The sequence below is a fragment of the Pleuronectes platessa genome, chromosome 3 (genome assembly GCF_947347685.1).
Source record: "Pleuronectes platessa chromosome 3, fPlePla1.1, whole genome shotgun sequence".
Classification (NCBI taxonomy): Eukaryota; Metazoa; Chordata; class Actinopteri; order Pleuronectiformes; family Pleuronectidae; genus Pleuronectes; species Pleuronectes platessa.
In genome coordinates, this window is record NC_070628.1 from 20027992 (window position 1) to 20043526 (window position 15535).

At 41.1% G+C, this 15535-nt stretch overlaps 1 protein-coding gene across 1 annotated transcript; it reads left to right on the forward strand.

Moving 5' to 3' along the window:
- Window positions 1-520: 520 nt before the first annotated feature.
- Window positions 521-11351, forward strand: xpnpep1 (X-prolyl aminopeptidase (aminopeptidase P) 1, soluble). The gene is made up of 20 exons (XM_053419427.1): window positions 521-681; window positions 1808-1932; window positions 2595-2658; window positions 3645-3749; window positions 4121-4213; window positions 4574-4717; window positions 4918-5013; window positions 6166-6247; window positions 6815-7025; window positions 7392-7481; window positions 7591-7641; window positions 7933-7991; window positions 8306-8383; window positions 8515-8586; window positions 8708-8768; window positions 8926-8995; window positions 9733-9906; window positions 10369-10445; window positions 10735-10833; window positions 11078-11351. The coding sequence occupies exons 2-20, from the start codon at window positions 1816-1818 to the stop codon at window positions 11195-11197; spliced, it is 1863 nt and encodes a 620-aa protein (XP_053275402.1). The 5' UTR covers window positions 521-681; window positions 1808-1815; the 3' UTR covers window positions 11198-11351.
- The last annotated feature ends 4184 nt before the right edge of the window (window positions 11352-15535 follow it).

A 15535-nucleotide genomic window follows, 5' to 3' on the forward strand; every position in this document is an offset into this window, starting at 1 on the left:
ATATATATATATATATATATATATATATTATTGTTTTACCTTGGATCAATTTTCCCACATTTATATTCTGATGTTTCCTTTTTTACACCTTGAATATTAAAGGTTAGTAGTATAATCGTATACTTTGTATTCACTGTAACATAAAATCTGAATTATGGTATATGATGAATATTTTTAAATTTTCTTTGTATACAGTGACACAGCAAATCAGTCAAATTCACTTCAAATGTGAATACTTATATCAGAAATATCTCATTTAAAAATATTATCGATTTGATTAAATCTGTTATTTATCTGTTACATATCATTATTTTCATTATTTTTAGTAATTTATAATCCATGTAGTGAACAATCTAATCAGGTTTGAAGCTTTTATATATGTTTAATGATTTACATTAAGTCCATGTAGTGAAAGGTAAATCATTGATATCTGTTTTAGGTGATCATTTGATTTTTATAAACTACATGAATGGTTCCGTGTGGCTGCTCAGAAAAGGGGGCGTGTCTCGAGCGCTACGCGTCTAGTGGCAGAAGCTGCAGTCACGTGAGCTGACGTCGGCAGTGACATGGCAGCCCCCTGTTCTGTAATTTAACACAAGGTCCGAGTTGGTGGAGAAGCCCCGCGTGTTGTCTCCTCTTTACCCCCCGAGAGTTGCAGCTTTGACCAGGCGGAACCAGCGGGTGTGTATCCATCGTTTCACGGGCTACACGGGTCTTGCGGGGGGTTTCCGCGGCTTGTGGAGCTGACGTCTCCCGGCGATGCGGAGCGAGCTCGGGGGGTGGGATGTTGACGGTTTCCAGTCGAGGGGAAAGCGGCTGCCCGTCTCACGCCTGCGCCTGTAGCGTGTTGTTCGGTCACTGAACTGAGCGAGGGGCGTCTCATGGAGCTCAGAGACGCTTCAAACCAGCGACTAACTTCACACACATCCCAGCGTCGCGCCACCACACCCACCACTCAATGAATCAGTTGTTCATGCTCGGCCTGTTGACAACAATGATGTGTGAATAAATAAAATGTCCGTCCACTTGAACAACCGCCTTTACTTTATCTAACCTACAGTAGAAGCAGCTGGTTAATGGCACTGCAGCTGCGAAGCTATGTGGTTGGTTAGATTGTGAACATCTAACATTCATCTGAAGCCAACTTGTAAACAACATTCTCATTGGAGCGTTTAGCCAATGGGAGAGCTCAGCGATGAGGATCTCTGCAATGTGATTGGTCGGAGTTACACCGCTGTACACAGGCTGTAGACTGTCAGGGATTTCATTGTTCTGTGTCCCTTTGAGTTTTTTTTACGGGGGTTATTGCTCTGGAAATATGTCATATATCTATGCTACCCCACTGGAGCCAATTATACTCTTCTTTTAATATTTAACCCTGGCTCCTGCTGTGGTTGCTTTATCAGCATGTTACGACAGGTTAAAGATCCAGGTGTGGACTGTGAGCTCGACGTTAATAGTCACTGTCAGTCACTGTCCAGCTGCAGGCACCTGAAGTCAACATAGCTTCCCAGAAGTCAGGTAATCTGTGGGTTATTAATGTGGGAATGTCTCGTTGCTTTTTGTTTTAATGGTTGATTCGTCTGTAATTGCATTTGCGGCCTTCGGAAAGAATTTTTTTTATTTTCATATCATAAAATACCTATCGGCAATGCTGACTGTAGCGAATGAGGTACTCCACGTCATACGTTTTGTTTTATATTAAGGGCACTTTACCTCCCTCAGGCAAAATTTGGTATCAAGTGACATCAGCCTATTTTAAGTGTACTGTCGTTTTGAATCATGTCACTCGTCATTGTCCGTACAGATACAGCAATGTCTCCGAAGATCACAGGAGAGCTGCTCAGGAATCTTCGCCACGCTTTGAAGAATTGCAAATACTTCTCTGAGCCTATACAGGCCTACATCGTTCCCTCTGGAGATGCCCACCAGGTGAGTGAGACCACACACAACATACGCTACATTTTTAAAGGTTCAGTGTGTAGAGTTTAGTGACATCTAGTGGTGAAGTTGCATGTTGCAGCTGAATACCTCCCAACTTCTAAACATGAAAGAGAACCTGTGGTAGCCTTCAGTTGACATTACAAATCTAAATGTTTTAAGTTTGTCTAGTTTGGACGACTGTAAAAAACAGTAGAGAGGACCCAGGTGTAAATATGAAGTATTTAAATATAAAGGGACCATTCTAGAGTAAGGAAACCAACAATTAGTACATTTTAGATGATCACACACTAGTGAAAACATTACTAGGATTATTTATATTCATTTCTGCCAATCCATCCCTTTCAACTAAATCTTACACACTGAACCTTAAAATCCAAACAACGACAGCCACCTATCAACTCTGTTGCTCCTCCTGTCGGTCTTAGTTCATGCATGTGTGTCAAGTCACTGCTGATCGTCTCGTCTGACCTTCGCAATTAATTGTAGCCCTTTGCCCGCTGCTCCTCCCTTTCCCCTCTTCCATGCAAAAGTAGTTGTGTGAGAAGAGCAGAGAAGGTGGCCTTTAAAATGGCTGACTGGTTGATGGCCACTCCACGCTGATTGTTAATGAAGCTGATCTCTACCTGTCTCTCTGTCCCTGTGTCTCTCAGAGTGAATACATTGCACCGTGTGACTGCAGACGTGAATTCATCTGTGGATTTAATGGCTCTGCAGGTAAATGTTGCAAGGTTGTGAGTGGAAATGAACTCATACAATTTTGTATCAAACTTGGAGGGTTGTGCAAAGAGCCAAGATCAAATTTCTAGCATAGACAATTTGATAAGCAGCTGTGCAGATTCTGTCATGTTCACCCATTCAGGGCAAGCCAACCACATCTCGTCTCATGTTCAGTTTAGCTGCATCAGTACATGACCTAGGTGCTTATGATGTTGGCCAAGATGAGCTACTTTTGTAATAAATCACTGTGGGAAAACTTCTGCTTCACGATGACACAAGAAAAGTTTTAAAAGGAGAGATGGACCTCCTCACTCTCAGGCTGTTGTTGTTCACTGCTGTAATTTTAGAAGTACATGCTTCTTGGCACCGATCAGACAACTTTTGACCCCGTCTCTTACTGTCCAAAGTGTTCTGATACAAACAGTGGAAATGCCTCCGATAATTCTAGTAATGTGGTGGGCATCAGAAAGTACGCAAATTTATGTACTGATCTGATACCACGGCTTTAAAGCATATTAGTGTTACCCAGATAAAACTGCAATTTTCTTCTTCTTCTTCGTAGCTACAAAACAACAGACGTGATTTCCGGTAGTGTAGCATTAGCCAGAGCTAGCTAAGATGTCACCAATTCGCCAATATTTCATGCTGAAGTAAAACCGTGACGTGTACTGTTTGCGAGTCTTCAGTTTTGAGGGGTGTCACTACATACAATAATCAAAGGCTGTTATAATACATAATATGCAGGGTTTTTTTTTTATGCATGGGTATTGGGATCGTACTTTGTATTAGCTGATACGCAAAGTGTGTCAGGAAGGAAAAACTGGAACATCTCTAGCACAAATACAACTGACACATCGGACATGTAAGAGACAGTAATAGACGCAATAGATGCAAATTTCTTAAATTCTTTCACATTCATCCATTGTACAAATAAGATCCAACGCATTTTTTTGTAATTGGAAATTCTGTGCCGTGATGTGTAGGTACGGCCATCGTCACAGAGCAGTATGCTGCGATGTGGACTGATGGGCGGTATTTCCTCCAGGCCAGCCAGCAGATGGACAACAACTGGACCGTCATGAAGATGGGTAATGTCCCACTTGGTGTCTCTATTGCACTTGATGAAAATGATAACTGTCTCAGTCCTATTTTCTAAACTATGAATACAAACTGATTGTTGTTGTTCTCATTTTAGAAGTTGTGGCTATTTTTGAGTAACTTGCTCCTATTTTTATAGGTTCCCCATCTACAAATGTTATATTGAAGTTGGTCTTCGAACATAACACACATCCTTAGCACTCTTTGCATCAAACTGGTTTCAGAGTAGTGATGATAAGAGTTCTGGGTGAAATAAATGTTTTATTGTATTAGCTGCCGTGGAATGATTCAGGCTCGCACTACATCTTTTGGTCTTCGGTGTGTGATTCAGTTAACAAGTTTATTTTTTTATGGCATATAGGACTGAAAGAGACACCCTCTCAGGAGGACTGGCTGATCAGCGTCCTGCCGGAGAATTCCAAAGTGGGAGTAGATCCTTGGATCATCGGCGCTGGTAGGTTGTGGTCACATGTCTCCCTGAAGACAGCAGAATTAAGAAGACACGACACACAGAACAATTAGAGCAGTGTGAGCACTGTGTTCTTCCTGGTATACTGCAGGAACTGTCAGTTCAGTGCATTTTTAAAATGTTCGGTATGAAAGTATCTATTTTTAAAGTATCTATTTCATACAACCCAGTTCCTGTTAATTTCTTCCTCTTCTGACTTTATTGCGAAACATAGAAAATTCACGAGCTTCCCAACGTTTGCTCCCATGCTGTGATTCATATCGTTTCTATTATTGGCCACAAAATGTTTGTGTTTTAAACCATAGTTTATGCAACTGAACTCATTCCTCTGATGTTATATCTTAGACCAGTGGAAGAATATGTCCAAGGCGCTGACCAGTGCAGGCCACTCTCTGGTGGCGGTGCAGGACAACCTGATCGATGCAGTTTGGAGCGATCGTCCAAAAAGACCCAGCACTCAGCTCCGCACCCTGGGATTAGACCACACTGGTCTGTGCCCCTCTGCTTTATCACCACTATTAGAAACATGTTTTTGTTATTGTAGCTAATTAGGGTTTCTTTCAGAGATAGAGATATTAGAACATGAAACACCATTTTTTAATTCTTGTGAAATTTGCAGATTTACTGTCTTTAACTGTTTAATCCTTCTGGTCTTATCTTCTTTTTCATGTTTATGCTTCTACTCGTAGGTTGGTCCTGGCAAGACAAGGTCACCACTTTGCGAGCCAAGATGGCAGAGAGGAAAATCAGCTGGTTTGTTGCCACGGCTTTGGACGAGATTGCATGTACGGTTCATTTTTCAATATTTCATATTAGATTAATTACTGCTGTCAATTATTAAGACAGTAATGATGTGTTTTAGCCACTTAACTCACAGCAGCACCGTGTAGAATTTGTAGTAGAGCAACATGAGGAATATATATTGGATAAAATATATTATGTATTTACCAGGAACTTTAGTATTGTACCTACAATGGATATAAAAGGTCTCCACAACTTTACAAAAATGGTAGGATTTAACCTATTATGTCAAGTGAGAATCAAAAACAAATAAGTGCCATTTTAACCATTTATATCCACTACTACAGTATTTGAGCCAATGTACTTAGTTACTGTCCAACTGGAAATATGATAGATAATATAATCTATATATATATATATATATATATATATAATATGCACAAAATGTTTTCAGCAATTCCGCCTTTTATAACTTTAGAAGACAGACAAGTATTATATATTTAACATTATATTTGAGTGATACCTCTTAAACCCATCGGATTCCAATTATCCGAATACTTCACTGGTGTAAAAACTCGGGGACAAACCTTGTATCAAAACTGAACACAGACCTAAAAAGCTTTGTGATTACTCATGTGCAGAATTTATTATGTTAGGTTTTAGCAGTATTTGGTTATTGGTTTAAACTAGAGGCAGCTGTACCCTCGGTCACGTCTGTTACATAAGTCCGTTTTGATACACGATCACGATCCAAGGACCATGGGATGCACAGGTGTCCCTCTACAGGTCGGCTTGAGCACCTCGTTCACTCTGTCTAATGAGCTCCTGTTTCTGATTGTTTGGTCTGAGAGCTTGTGTTAATTAGAGTGATGCTGATTTTGATTGTCATCAAGTAGCGTTTAGAGCCGAGAGTTTCAATGGGCGTTCAAATGAAGGGGATTTGCTGAGGCATCTACTGAGGAGGAGTGACAGTCTAATAATAATGTTGATATTTAACACCAAACGATGTGAATACAGGTTTGAGATGAATCATACAAATTGATTTTAAGGCAAAGTAGGAAAGTCAAGTGGATAATTAAAATTGTCATTGCTGTTAGGGGAATGAACACTTTTCTTAATTATTATTAATTCAGTTATTTATGCACGAGTATTTTTCTTGTAGTTCAAATATATATTCTAATGTTTCTCTTTCTCAGGGCTTTATAACCTCCGTGGTGCCGACATCGAGTACAACCCAGTTTTCTTTGCATATACCATCGTGGGAATGAACTCGCTGAGGTAATAGAACATAACACAACACGACCGATCAGTGTTCTATTAATTACATTCATGCTACCAACTGATGGGAAGGGCTTCAGGAATACATTGCAATGATAAATTTCAGTACTTACTACGATATTTCAATAAGTAACTTATCTTGTTTTTGGGAACATTTAATAAAATGCCTGAATATGTTTTAGACCCACAAGGATCTGTAAAGTGCTATGATTGTTTTTCTATATTACTGCTCTGCATTTTTTCATTCATTCTTATTTTGATAATTACCTTTTTAGTCCAAATTATATATATATTATAATAAATAAGATTAAAAGTTGGGTTATTTCTGAACTTTTAAGGGAATAGTCATTCTCTAAATTCTTAACTCTACATAATACTTTTTTATCGTACATAATGATGAGAACAAAAGTTAAGTAACATTTACCTTAAGAGTCTTTACATGTATTTTGTATTAAATCTATTGATACACACATAATTCTAGTAATTTATTAAAACCATTAAAACTGGTGCTACAAGTATTTCTTTTTCTTTTTACCTCCTCACTGACCGACGTCTTCCTCTCTGCAGGCTTTTCTTGGACCTCAGCCGCCTCTCTGGTCCCGCTGTGAGAGACCACCTGCAGCTGGACACTCCCAGCAAGCCTGAGATGAGCATCCAGATGTTCCCGTACGAGTCGGTCCACACCGAGCTCCAGGCCATCTGCGCGGCACTCGGCCCCAAGGACAAAGTGTGGATCTGCGACAAGGCCAGTTGTGCTCTCACACAGGTCATCCCCAAGGTGAGAGAGCGGACTCACGAAGCAGCAGCATTTAGAAGAGCGTTTACACATCAGAGAATATAAAAGCTTGACCGTGACTTGATCTTAAATTAAGCTTCAAGAAATAAATGAAGATCTGCTGCAATTCAGATCTCATCAGTAGCCACAAAGCTACTAAATGATTTGTTCTGTGGTTGTTTCCCGTTACTCTTTCAGATTTCTGTTAACAGCCTGTACTCCAGTTTTGTGTGTGGGAAGACAGAGATGTAAACTTTCACTTTCAAGTAATATTTAATGCCCATTTTCTCACTGTTCAGAGCAGGCACTTTCTAAATCATCTAGGATATGCATCGTTTAACCAGAGAGTTTTTCTTGTTACTTCCTCAGGAGCACAGGACTCCGATCCCCTACACTCCGCTCTGCCTCGCCAAGGCTGTGAAGAATGCCACTGAGGTTCAAGGCATGAAAATGGCCCACGTAAGAACCTGTAAACCTCCGATTACTGAATATCTGTTAATCTTTTATTTGGTTTATGACGTTGAATAAAAAAAAATCTTTACACCCTGTGTGTTTTTCCACCCAACAGATCAAGGATGCAGTTGCTCTTTGTGAACTCTTTGCTTGGTTGGAAAAGGAGGTACTGTCCGTTTTAGATTCTAAAGTCTCTCTGAAAAGGAAAATCTGAGGAAACCTCAGTTTATAGATGTTTGTGTTGATATAACAACCGTTTTTTAGAGGCAATGTTTAATTAATGATCAATGAATAGGAATTTTGATTCACCATATTAAATAGACCAGTAATCAATGTTTTGTATTCTTATAGTCTTGGCATACTGTGTCAATGTGGAAACTCTTGCTGTGACTTGACCCATAGTGTGATACTACAACAAGCGATTGCGTGACTGACTGCTGCTCTTATTGTTTTACAGATCCCTAAAGGCACCGTGACAGAAATCTCTGCTGCTGATAAGGCTGAGGAATTACGCAGGTAGGTTTTGTTTACACAGATGTTTTTCAAGCCATGATGTTTTATTTTTTTTGGGTAACAAGCTCATCAGGTTTCAAAATCATCATAGGATAACAGATCCATTGTCTGGACTCTGGCTTCATTCCCTCTGATTGTGACTATTGTGGAGTGTTAGCTCCCTCTGCTGGGCATGTAGTTGAAACAATTTTGAACAAAGTTTTGTCCAGATTCAATATTTTACTTTTTCACGGGGCTGCCTTTAAAGTAAGAGTAATGTCAAAAACAAAAACAAGATGTACATATTTATTTTGTTGACATGTGTGTGTCTTTCTCAGTCGACAGAAAGATTTTGTCGGCCTCAGTTTCCCCTCAATCTCCAGCGTTGGTCCAAATGGAGCAATCATACATTACAGGTCAGTGGCCAAAATATATATATATATATATATATATATATATTTTTGTATCTATATTTGCCTTTATTGTTGTTCTTTAAAAAAATATCAAACTAATATTTCATCCTTGACTTTTTACCTTTTTCATTTAGACCACTGCCTGAAACCAACAGGACTCTCACCCTGAATGAAGTTTACCTGATTGATTCTGGAGCTCAATATGTGTAAATAATATACTTATAATATACAACAAATGCATTTAGACTAAACGGCCCTGTCCAGTATTGAACATATTATCAGCTGCATTATACCCATGCATTTATATCCACATTGGGTCTTTGGCAGTGATGGAACCACAGACGTCACACGCACCATGCACTTTGGGACACCATCTGCTTATGAGAAGGTACATTTCTGTGATCGCTAATTTTATCTTATTTCACATTTGAACAAAGTTGTCACATTGTGTAAAAATTAATCAAAGAATCAGTGCCGTGTGAAATTGATCACAAACATGATTTTTTAATAGTGCGTTCTCTCTCTCTCTCTCTTTCCCCGTGTAGGAATGCTTTACCTATGTTCTGAAGGGACACATAGCTGTCAGCGCCGCTATTTTCCCAAATGGAACTAAAGGTGTCAGCTTTTTGTTATTGTATCAGAACATGTTTATGTGTTACAGATATACAGTATTCCTTTATTCATTGTGTCTTGTGTTAAATATTTTAAGTATTGTTTTATTCTCAGTTTAAGACAAAGAAAACAGTAAACAGGTTGTTGTTCAAGAGTAATAGAAGCGTCCTTTTCACAAGTTTGTAACCATTCTTGCTCTCGGAGGACAATTTCCTCCATAAGCGTTCTTCAGAGAGGAGAGGACAGTGGGCTGTTTTTAAACCTCGAGCTAATATAATTGAACATACAGACGACCTTTTAATTCAAGCAGTCACATGAGGCAATCAGTTCAGAACTTTGGAAACACGGGGTCAAGATACAGATAGTCACAGAGGGTCAGTCAAATCTCCAACGTGTTTTCTGACACATTAGATCTGATGGAAGTGAATCATAGCTCTTCCAATAGATCAGGAGAAATAAAAGAGGTCTTATACATTCATGCATTTGTTGTCACTGTTCAAACATGAACTGGACTTAGGGCAGGAAGCAGGGTGCCAGAAAAGTACAGCACCAACACATGGACAGATTACCTTTATTTCATATTTAGGCAAAATGATTGATGGTTCAATAATCTTGTGCCATATAAATGTGGAAGATTTAAATGAATTCCTTTAAAAAATATATAAATTAGTATATTGTTTATCTGCATTATAGTGTATTACCGTGTGATCTCAAGTACTAAACCTCTGGGATCTTCTTAGGCCACCTGCTGGATTCATTTGCCCGTGCGGCGCTGTGGGAGTCAGGGTTGGACTACCTCCACGGGACCGGCCACGGCGTTGGCTGCTTCCTCAACGTCCACGAGGGGCCATGCGGCATCAGCTACAAGACCTTCGCTGATGAACCTCTGGAAGCCGGCATGATCGTCAGCGATGGTATGACAATTACCTAATATTTATATTTTTCCACAATTTATATGCAACAGAGTTTAGCTAAACATGGAGCCTAATATTTCAACTGATTTGTTTGTTCTTCATTTCATTGATGCCATTTTCACATCACGTCTGACTGAGGAGTCGCCACAGGCTTCTGTAGCGTCACATGTGACATGAGAGCAGGCTGTGATTTAATAATGCCTCGCAAAAGTCTGAGTAGTGTCAGTGGCTGGAGTGAGAGACTGAAGAAGAGGACACGTGTATTCATTTTCTTATAAAATAAGACACATTAAGGCAGCTTCTGTTGAAGTCCAAAAAATGCTGTCCCTCTATTATTTCAGCTGTCTTTAATGTTTGAAACACTGTTGTTCTAGTGGAAGCAATAAACATCTTAACAGAAAAACACTCAATTTCTCCAAAACTTACATCTTCATCACATTTCTTGTCTTTCTTTCTGTCCAGAGCCTGGGTACTATGAAGATGGAGCTTTTGGCATTCGTATCGAGAACGTGGTCCTAGTTGTTCCGACAAAGCCCAAAGTAAGTCATTAAACTGAGAACCAAATCAGAGGGGACTTCAAAAATATAGAGAAGAGAAAGAGTGCTGATCAGACTCTGATACTTAAGCATTTGATTATTCCTCAGTAGTCAAAAAGGATGACTTAGATTTATTTATTTATCTCGTGATCCACATGTGCTTATAACCATTATTTTAAAGCCATGTTGCTTCATGAAGATCTTCTTTCCTGTGTTTGATCTGTTGTATCTAAGTCCCAATGGGATGATAATGAAAATCTAATAAAAAACGTTTGTTCTGGTTTGTGTGCAGTACAACTTCAGAAACAGAGGGAGTCTGACGTTTCAGCCCCTCACTCTGGTCCCTATCCAAGTCAAGATGATGAATACAGATCTGCTCACCCAGAAGGAGGTAAAGAATACCCAGCAAAAATACATTTTATTGGTAAAACACTTCAAATACAACAACACATTGAATGTAGCCTACATAACATTGTGTAGGAGCAATAGGAGCAGTTAAGCTCAATATTACCTACATTAAAACCATGAACTATGGATTTGAACGTCTGATAATATATCCAGCTATTCCTAGTACACGGTGCACATACTCGAACACAGTCTCTTCATGGTCTGTTGTTCCCTTCCCTGTGCTGCAGCGCGACTGGGTGAACGAGTACCACAGGACTTGCCGGGAGGTGGTTGGAGCAGAGCTGGAGAGGCAGGGCAAGAGGGGGGCGCTGGAGTGGCTGGTCAGAGAGACCCAGCCAATCGTCTGAGGACGGATCCGATCACGTTGCGAAGGAGTGCGATGGATTGTTCTGCAGTGATAATTGTTTGTATTTCTCATCTTTCTCTTTGTCTCACACTCGGCTTCTTTTTGTAAAGCACATTGTATCTGAAGTTTTATTAAAGATCAGTGAAACTAAAGAATCCACAGCGTGTCTTTACTACTCTGTCAGAAAAAAAAACTGTTTTGAAAGGAGTATGAGAGTCCAGTGAGGTTACAAGGGGCTTTGTAGACAAAACAGAAATGCAAATACAAATTTCAATTATAAAGAGCCTAGAGATATATACACACAGTATCCTAACATGCATTCAAACCCTAATATGTCATATACAAAATGATGGGGCCTATTTGTTATTAATAGCATTAAACCTTTACTTGATTTTAGCATCTATTTAATTGAGTTATGCATCCACTTCTATTATCACAAAATGTTGAACTACTTCCTATTGGCTGAGCCTGTAAACCATTCACTTTCTACAAACTACTCAGGAGTAACTGTATCTGTGCTGATCCAGGTCACGGTATCTTCAGGTTTTGTATATTTGTACAGAGACAACACAGCATGTCAAGTTGTCTATGTACACATGGTGACGATTACACAAAAACGACTGAACCGATTTCCTTGAAACTTGGATGGATTTTTGCGTAATTCTGCTAAATAAACAAACAAACAGACATTAGTAGTGTACTCCGACGATTCACTTCTGAACTTTCACAAAGTTAGGCTATGTTATGGTATGAGAAATAATCCTCAGGACATGGATGTGACTTCATATATTAGACTTTACTAACCTCCAGAAAAGCCCCAGAAGACATCTTACAACCACTTTCACATACTTACTATTTCTCCCTATGACATACAAACTTAACATGTAAAATCTGTGGAGTGCCCCTTTAATGGCCCTGCAAATGGTGACTTAACATCCCGTGGCCACAGTTGCAGGGCTGAAATCTCAGCCTGGAGAAAAGTGCTTCTAACCAACCTCCCCCCTCCTAACCCCACCCCCCTCTAAAGTTGCATGTAAAACATCGGAGGGTCAAGGAGGACGCCACTGTCCGGATCGCTGGCGTACTCTTGGATCAACAGCGGCAGCGACATTGCACATTTCTCCTGAAATCTCTGTTGGACTTTGGTGTCCTCCTCTTCCTCCTCCTTCAGGCCCACGGGCAGCGGGTTACTGTAGATGTAATAGATCCTGGAGTTGTCCTTCGCTGCCTCCGGCTTCCTGAAGAAGGTCAGAGGGTTGAGGAAGCTGGTCGACCTCTTCACTGCTTTAACCGCCACGGGGTCGGCCGGCACCCCTCGGGTCACTGCGCTCTCATACACGTGGGCTCGCTTTGACTGCCTGATGAAGGATATGGCACTAATTGGTATGAGGAATCGAATAGAGTTCCACATCAGTTTGTACTCTACAGCTGCTTTCAGACATGCACTGATAATCTCTCGACATTATCCGGAGCTCTATGTGGGAACGCTAATATCCGAGTGATCCTAATATCTGGACTTTCTCCGGAGGCTAACAACTCCAGATAATGTCCGAATGAGCCGATGTGAGGACCGAGCAGGAGATTCTCTGCAGGATTCCCGGCTAGTGGGCATGTTGATGATGTTTAAAACACGCGATTCATTACATGTCCTTTAGCTGACGCTTTTTTCCAAAGTGACTTACATTTTTAGTACACTCAACATTTATGAGGGGCCATTTAGGCGTTCAGTATCTTGCCAAGGACACTTCGGCATGCAGATTGGGACGAGTGGGGATTGAACCAGCAACCTTCATGGTGGAGAACGCCCACTCTACCCCCTAGGCCACACCGCCCCGATTAAAAAATGAAAGAAAACACCTCCGAATATGTCAAGAGAGCTTTTGGTGATAAGCTCAACTCCGGTGTGGATATGCTGTAACCTAAAATATGTGACCTCCACACTGGAATTATTATGTTACATCCTGCCTCTGCCTGCGGTACAACAACTCACCTGAGATCTGTCTGATGTTGTGACTCTCCTGCTACTTGTCTCATGTGTGAAAGACAAACTGACAATCAAAGACCATGTCTGAAAACGGCTCTTCTTAATTCATAGTAGAGTCATTATATTCATATATTTCTCTAATAACCAACACATCAGTTTACAGGATGTGATGGAGCTATCCCATAAGATATGAAACCAGGGGATGAACCAACATAGCAACCTCCATGGACTCTATTCGAAGTGAGGAAACAGCTCAGAAGTGACGGTGCCAGTTCTTAACACAATGGAACCATGGAGTGTGATGTTCACCTGGTGCGGTTGTAGCAGGCAGTGATGCAGTACAGCCCGGTGATGGTGAGGATACACAAGGCCAGACCGATGATGACAATATTAAACACTTTGAATTCTGAAAGGCAGAAGAGAAACAACACAAAATGTTTCACTTAGAACAACTCAAACAGAGTAAGATCAGAGAAAACTGTATAATGACACTCAAACAATGTGGTAAACCAGTGAGCAGAGACCGGCTCCTGAGTAGAAAACACAAAGACACTCTGATAATCTCTGCAAAAAGTGAAAGGAGAGAAACTTGACTAACACAACACACCAAACAGGGCCGTGTCCATCCCCTCGTCGTGCAGACCCAAAGCGGTGGTCCCGTTCACTAGGCTGCCCGCCGTCAGGGCTCGGTCCTGTTGGGCTCCGCTCATGTTGCTGCCATTGGCATCCTCCCCGCCCCCCCCTCAACAAAAAAACATGCACTGAAGGCCCCGAGAGCTCCCAGCCTCTTCTCACTGCTCTCAATAGAAACTCGGGGCCCATGTGACTCGAGCAGCTTGACTCAGTTGCTGAGGAGACACCCCCTCTTTTGTCACCCCCTGTTCTACTCCCCCAGAGTGGCAGAGCACCCCCCTCCCCTCCCCGTCTCCCTCCTCGCCAGTCCCCTTGTTTACTGCTCATTATTCTGTGCAGCTTTTTCGGAGGGGTGGGGGGTGGTGGGGTGGTTGGGCCTTTCATACCGCCGGTAATAAGCGCTGAGTGGTGACCCAAAACCACAGAGTGTGGAGGCTTTCAGCCGGGACCACCAGGGAAACAAAGAGGAATTCATAGGTAGTTTTTAGGTGAACCTGTCAAACAGGAATACAATAATGAAATACAAAAGAAAGTATGTAAAGGTTTGATACCTTCAGTAATAACATGACATTTTATTCGCGCCATTTGCCCCTTTACAAAACTCTTGAATAAATAAGTTTAGCCATGTCAACAAGCTGCAAAATAACGTTGTGAAGCCAAGACCTGATCGTAGTCGGTGCCCTAGTAATTTGTGGCTCATGACCTTTAAAGCGAAGCATATCCTCTGGAAACCTATCGCTGCAAATGAACCACTCAACCGAACCCACGTATGAAGATGTAAAACTGCGATATCATAAGAAACACCCCATACTGGAATAATGTAGACGAAAGTGTTGCAGCGTTTGTTCACCCTCGGATATGGGAAGCCCTAATTTTTCATCATCACCTATAATAATCAATGAATCCCTTCCGGTCGTCTCTGCTCTGTTGTTAAACCTGTTGCTGTTTTGAGCGCTCTGGGTGTTTTCAGGACAGGGCTACACCGAACCCAATCCCACCAGGACCAGCTCCACAAGATGATATTTTCAGAGCCTCCACAACCGAAGCCAGTAAAACAACAACAAAGACATCATTCTGCCCCCCCCCCCCCCCCCATGTCTCGCTTCACCCCACAGCACCATGGGAGATATTATGCAATTAGTTGAGAATCTAATTAAGAGTTTTGTTTTTTTGTTGGACGAGACGAGCGGCTCTATAGAGGGAACTTAGAGGGAATTGAATTCTGAGCGACCTTTGTGTCCCACTAGAAGTGTTTGGGAGGAGTTAGTATATGGGATGATTCCCTATGTGGGCTATAGGCTTCAGATAAGAGGAGGAGAGTCCAAAAGAGCACTTCTATAAAAATCTGCCAATCCTGATGAAGACATGTTACTTTTGTACAAAGAAGAATATTTATTTACCTTTTCAAGAAGGTTATGTTTTTGCCCGTGTCCGTTGATTTGTTTATGTGGCAGCAGGACCGCAAAAGTGACAGAACAGATTTCCATGAAACTTGGTGAAATGTGGGACATGGGCCAAGAAAGGACACGTTTTTCTTACGTTGTGAGAGAGAATGTTTTTTTGCTGTTTTATTTGGGAGGGTATTTTCTCAGCTTTCCCAGGGACTAATTCGCGGATCTTGATTAAAATAAAAATCTCGTATCTATAGTTGGTCCAGGGCACAAGGCAAAGATAAGCTACTAAAGTGCAGTGTATTTCAACTATAGTGTTTATATGGAGTCT

Excerpts from the sequence above, each read along its gene's own strand:
- xpnpep1 (XM_053419427.1), top strand. The coding sequence starts at position 1,816 with ATGTCTCCGAAGATCACAGGAGAGCTGCTCAGGAATCTTCGCCACGCT. Across the intron at positions 1,933-2,594 it reads CCTCTGGAGATGCCCACCAG|AGTGAATACATTGCACCGTG; the intron begins GTGAGTGAGACC and ends TGTGTCTCTCAG. Across the intron at positions 10,446-10,734 it reads TTGTTCCGACAAAGCCCAAA|TACAACTTCAGAAACAGAGG; the intron begins GTAAGTCATTAA and ends GTTTGTGTGCAG.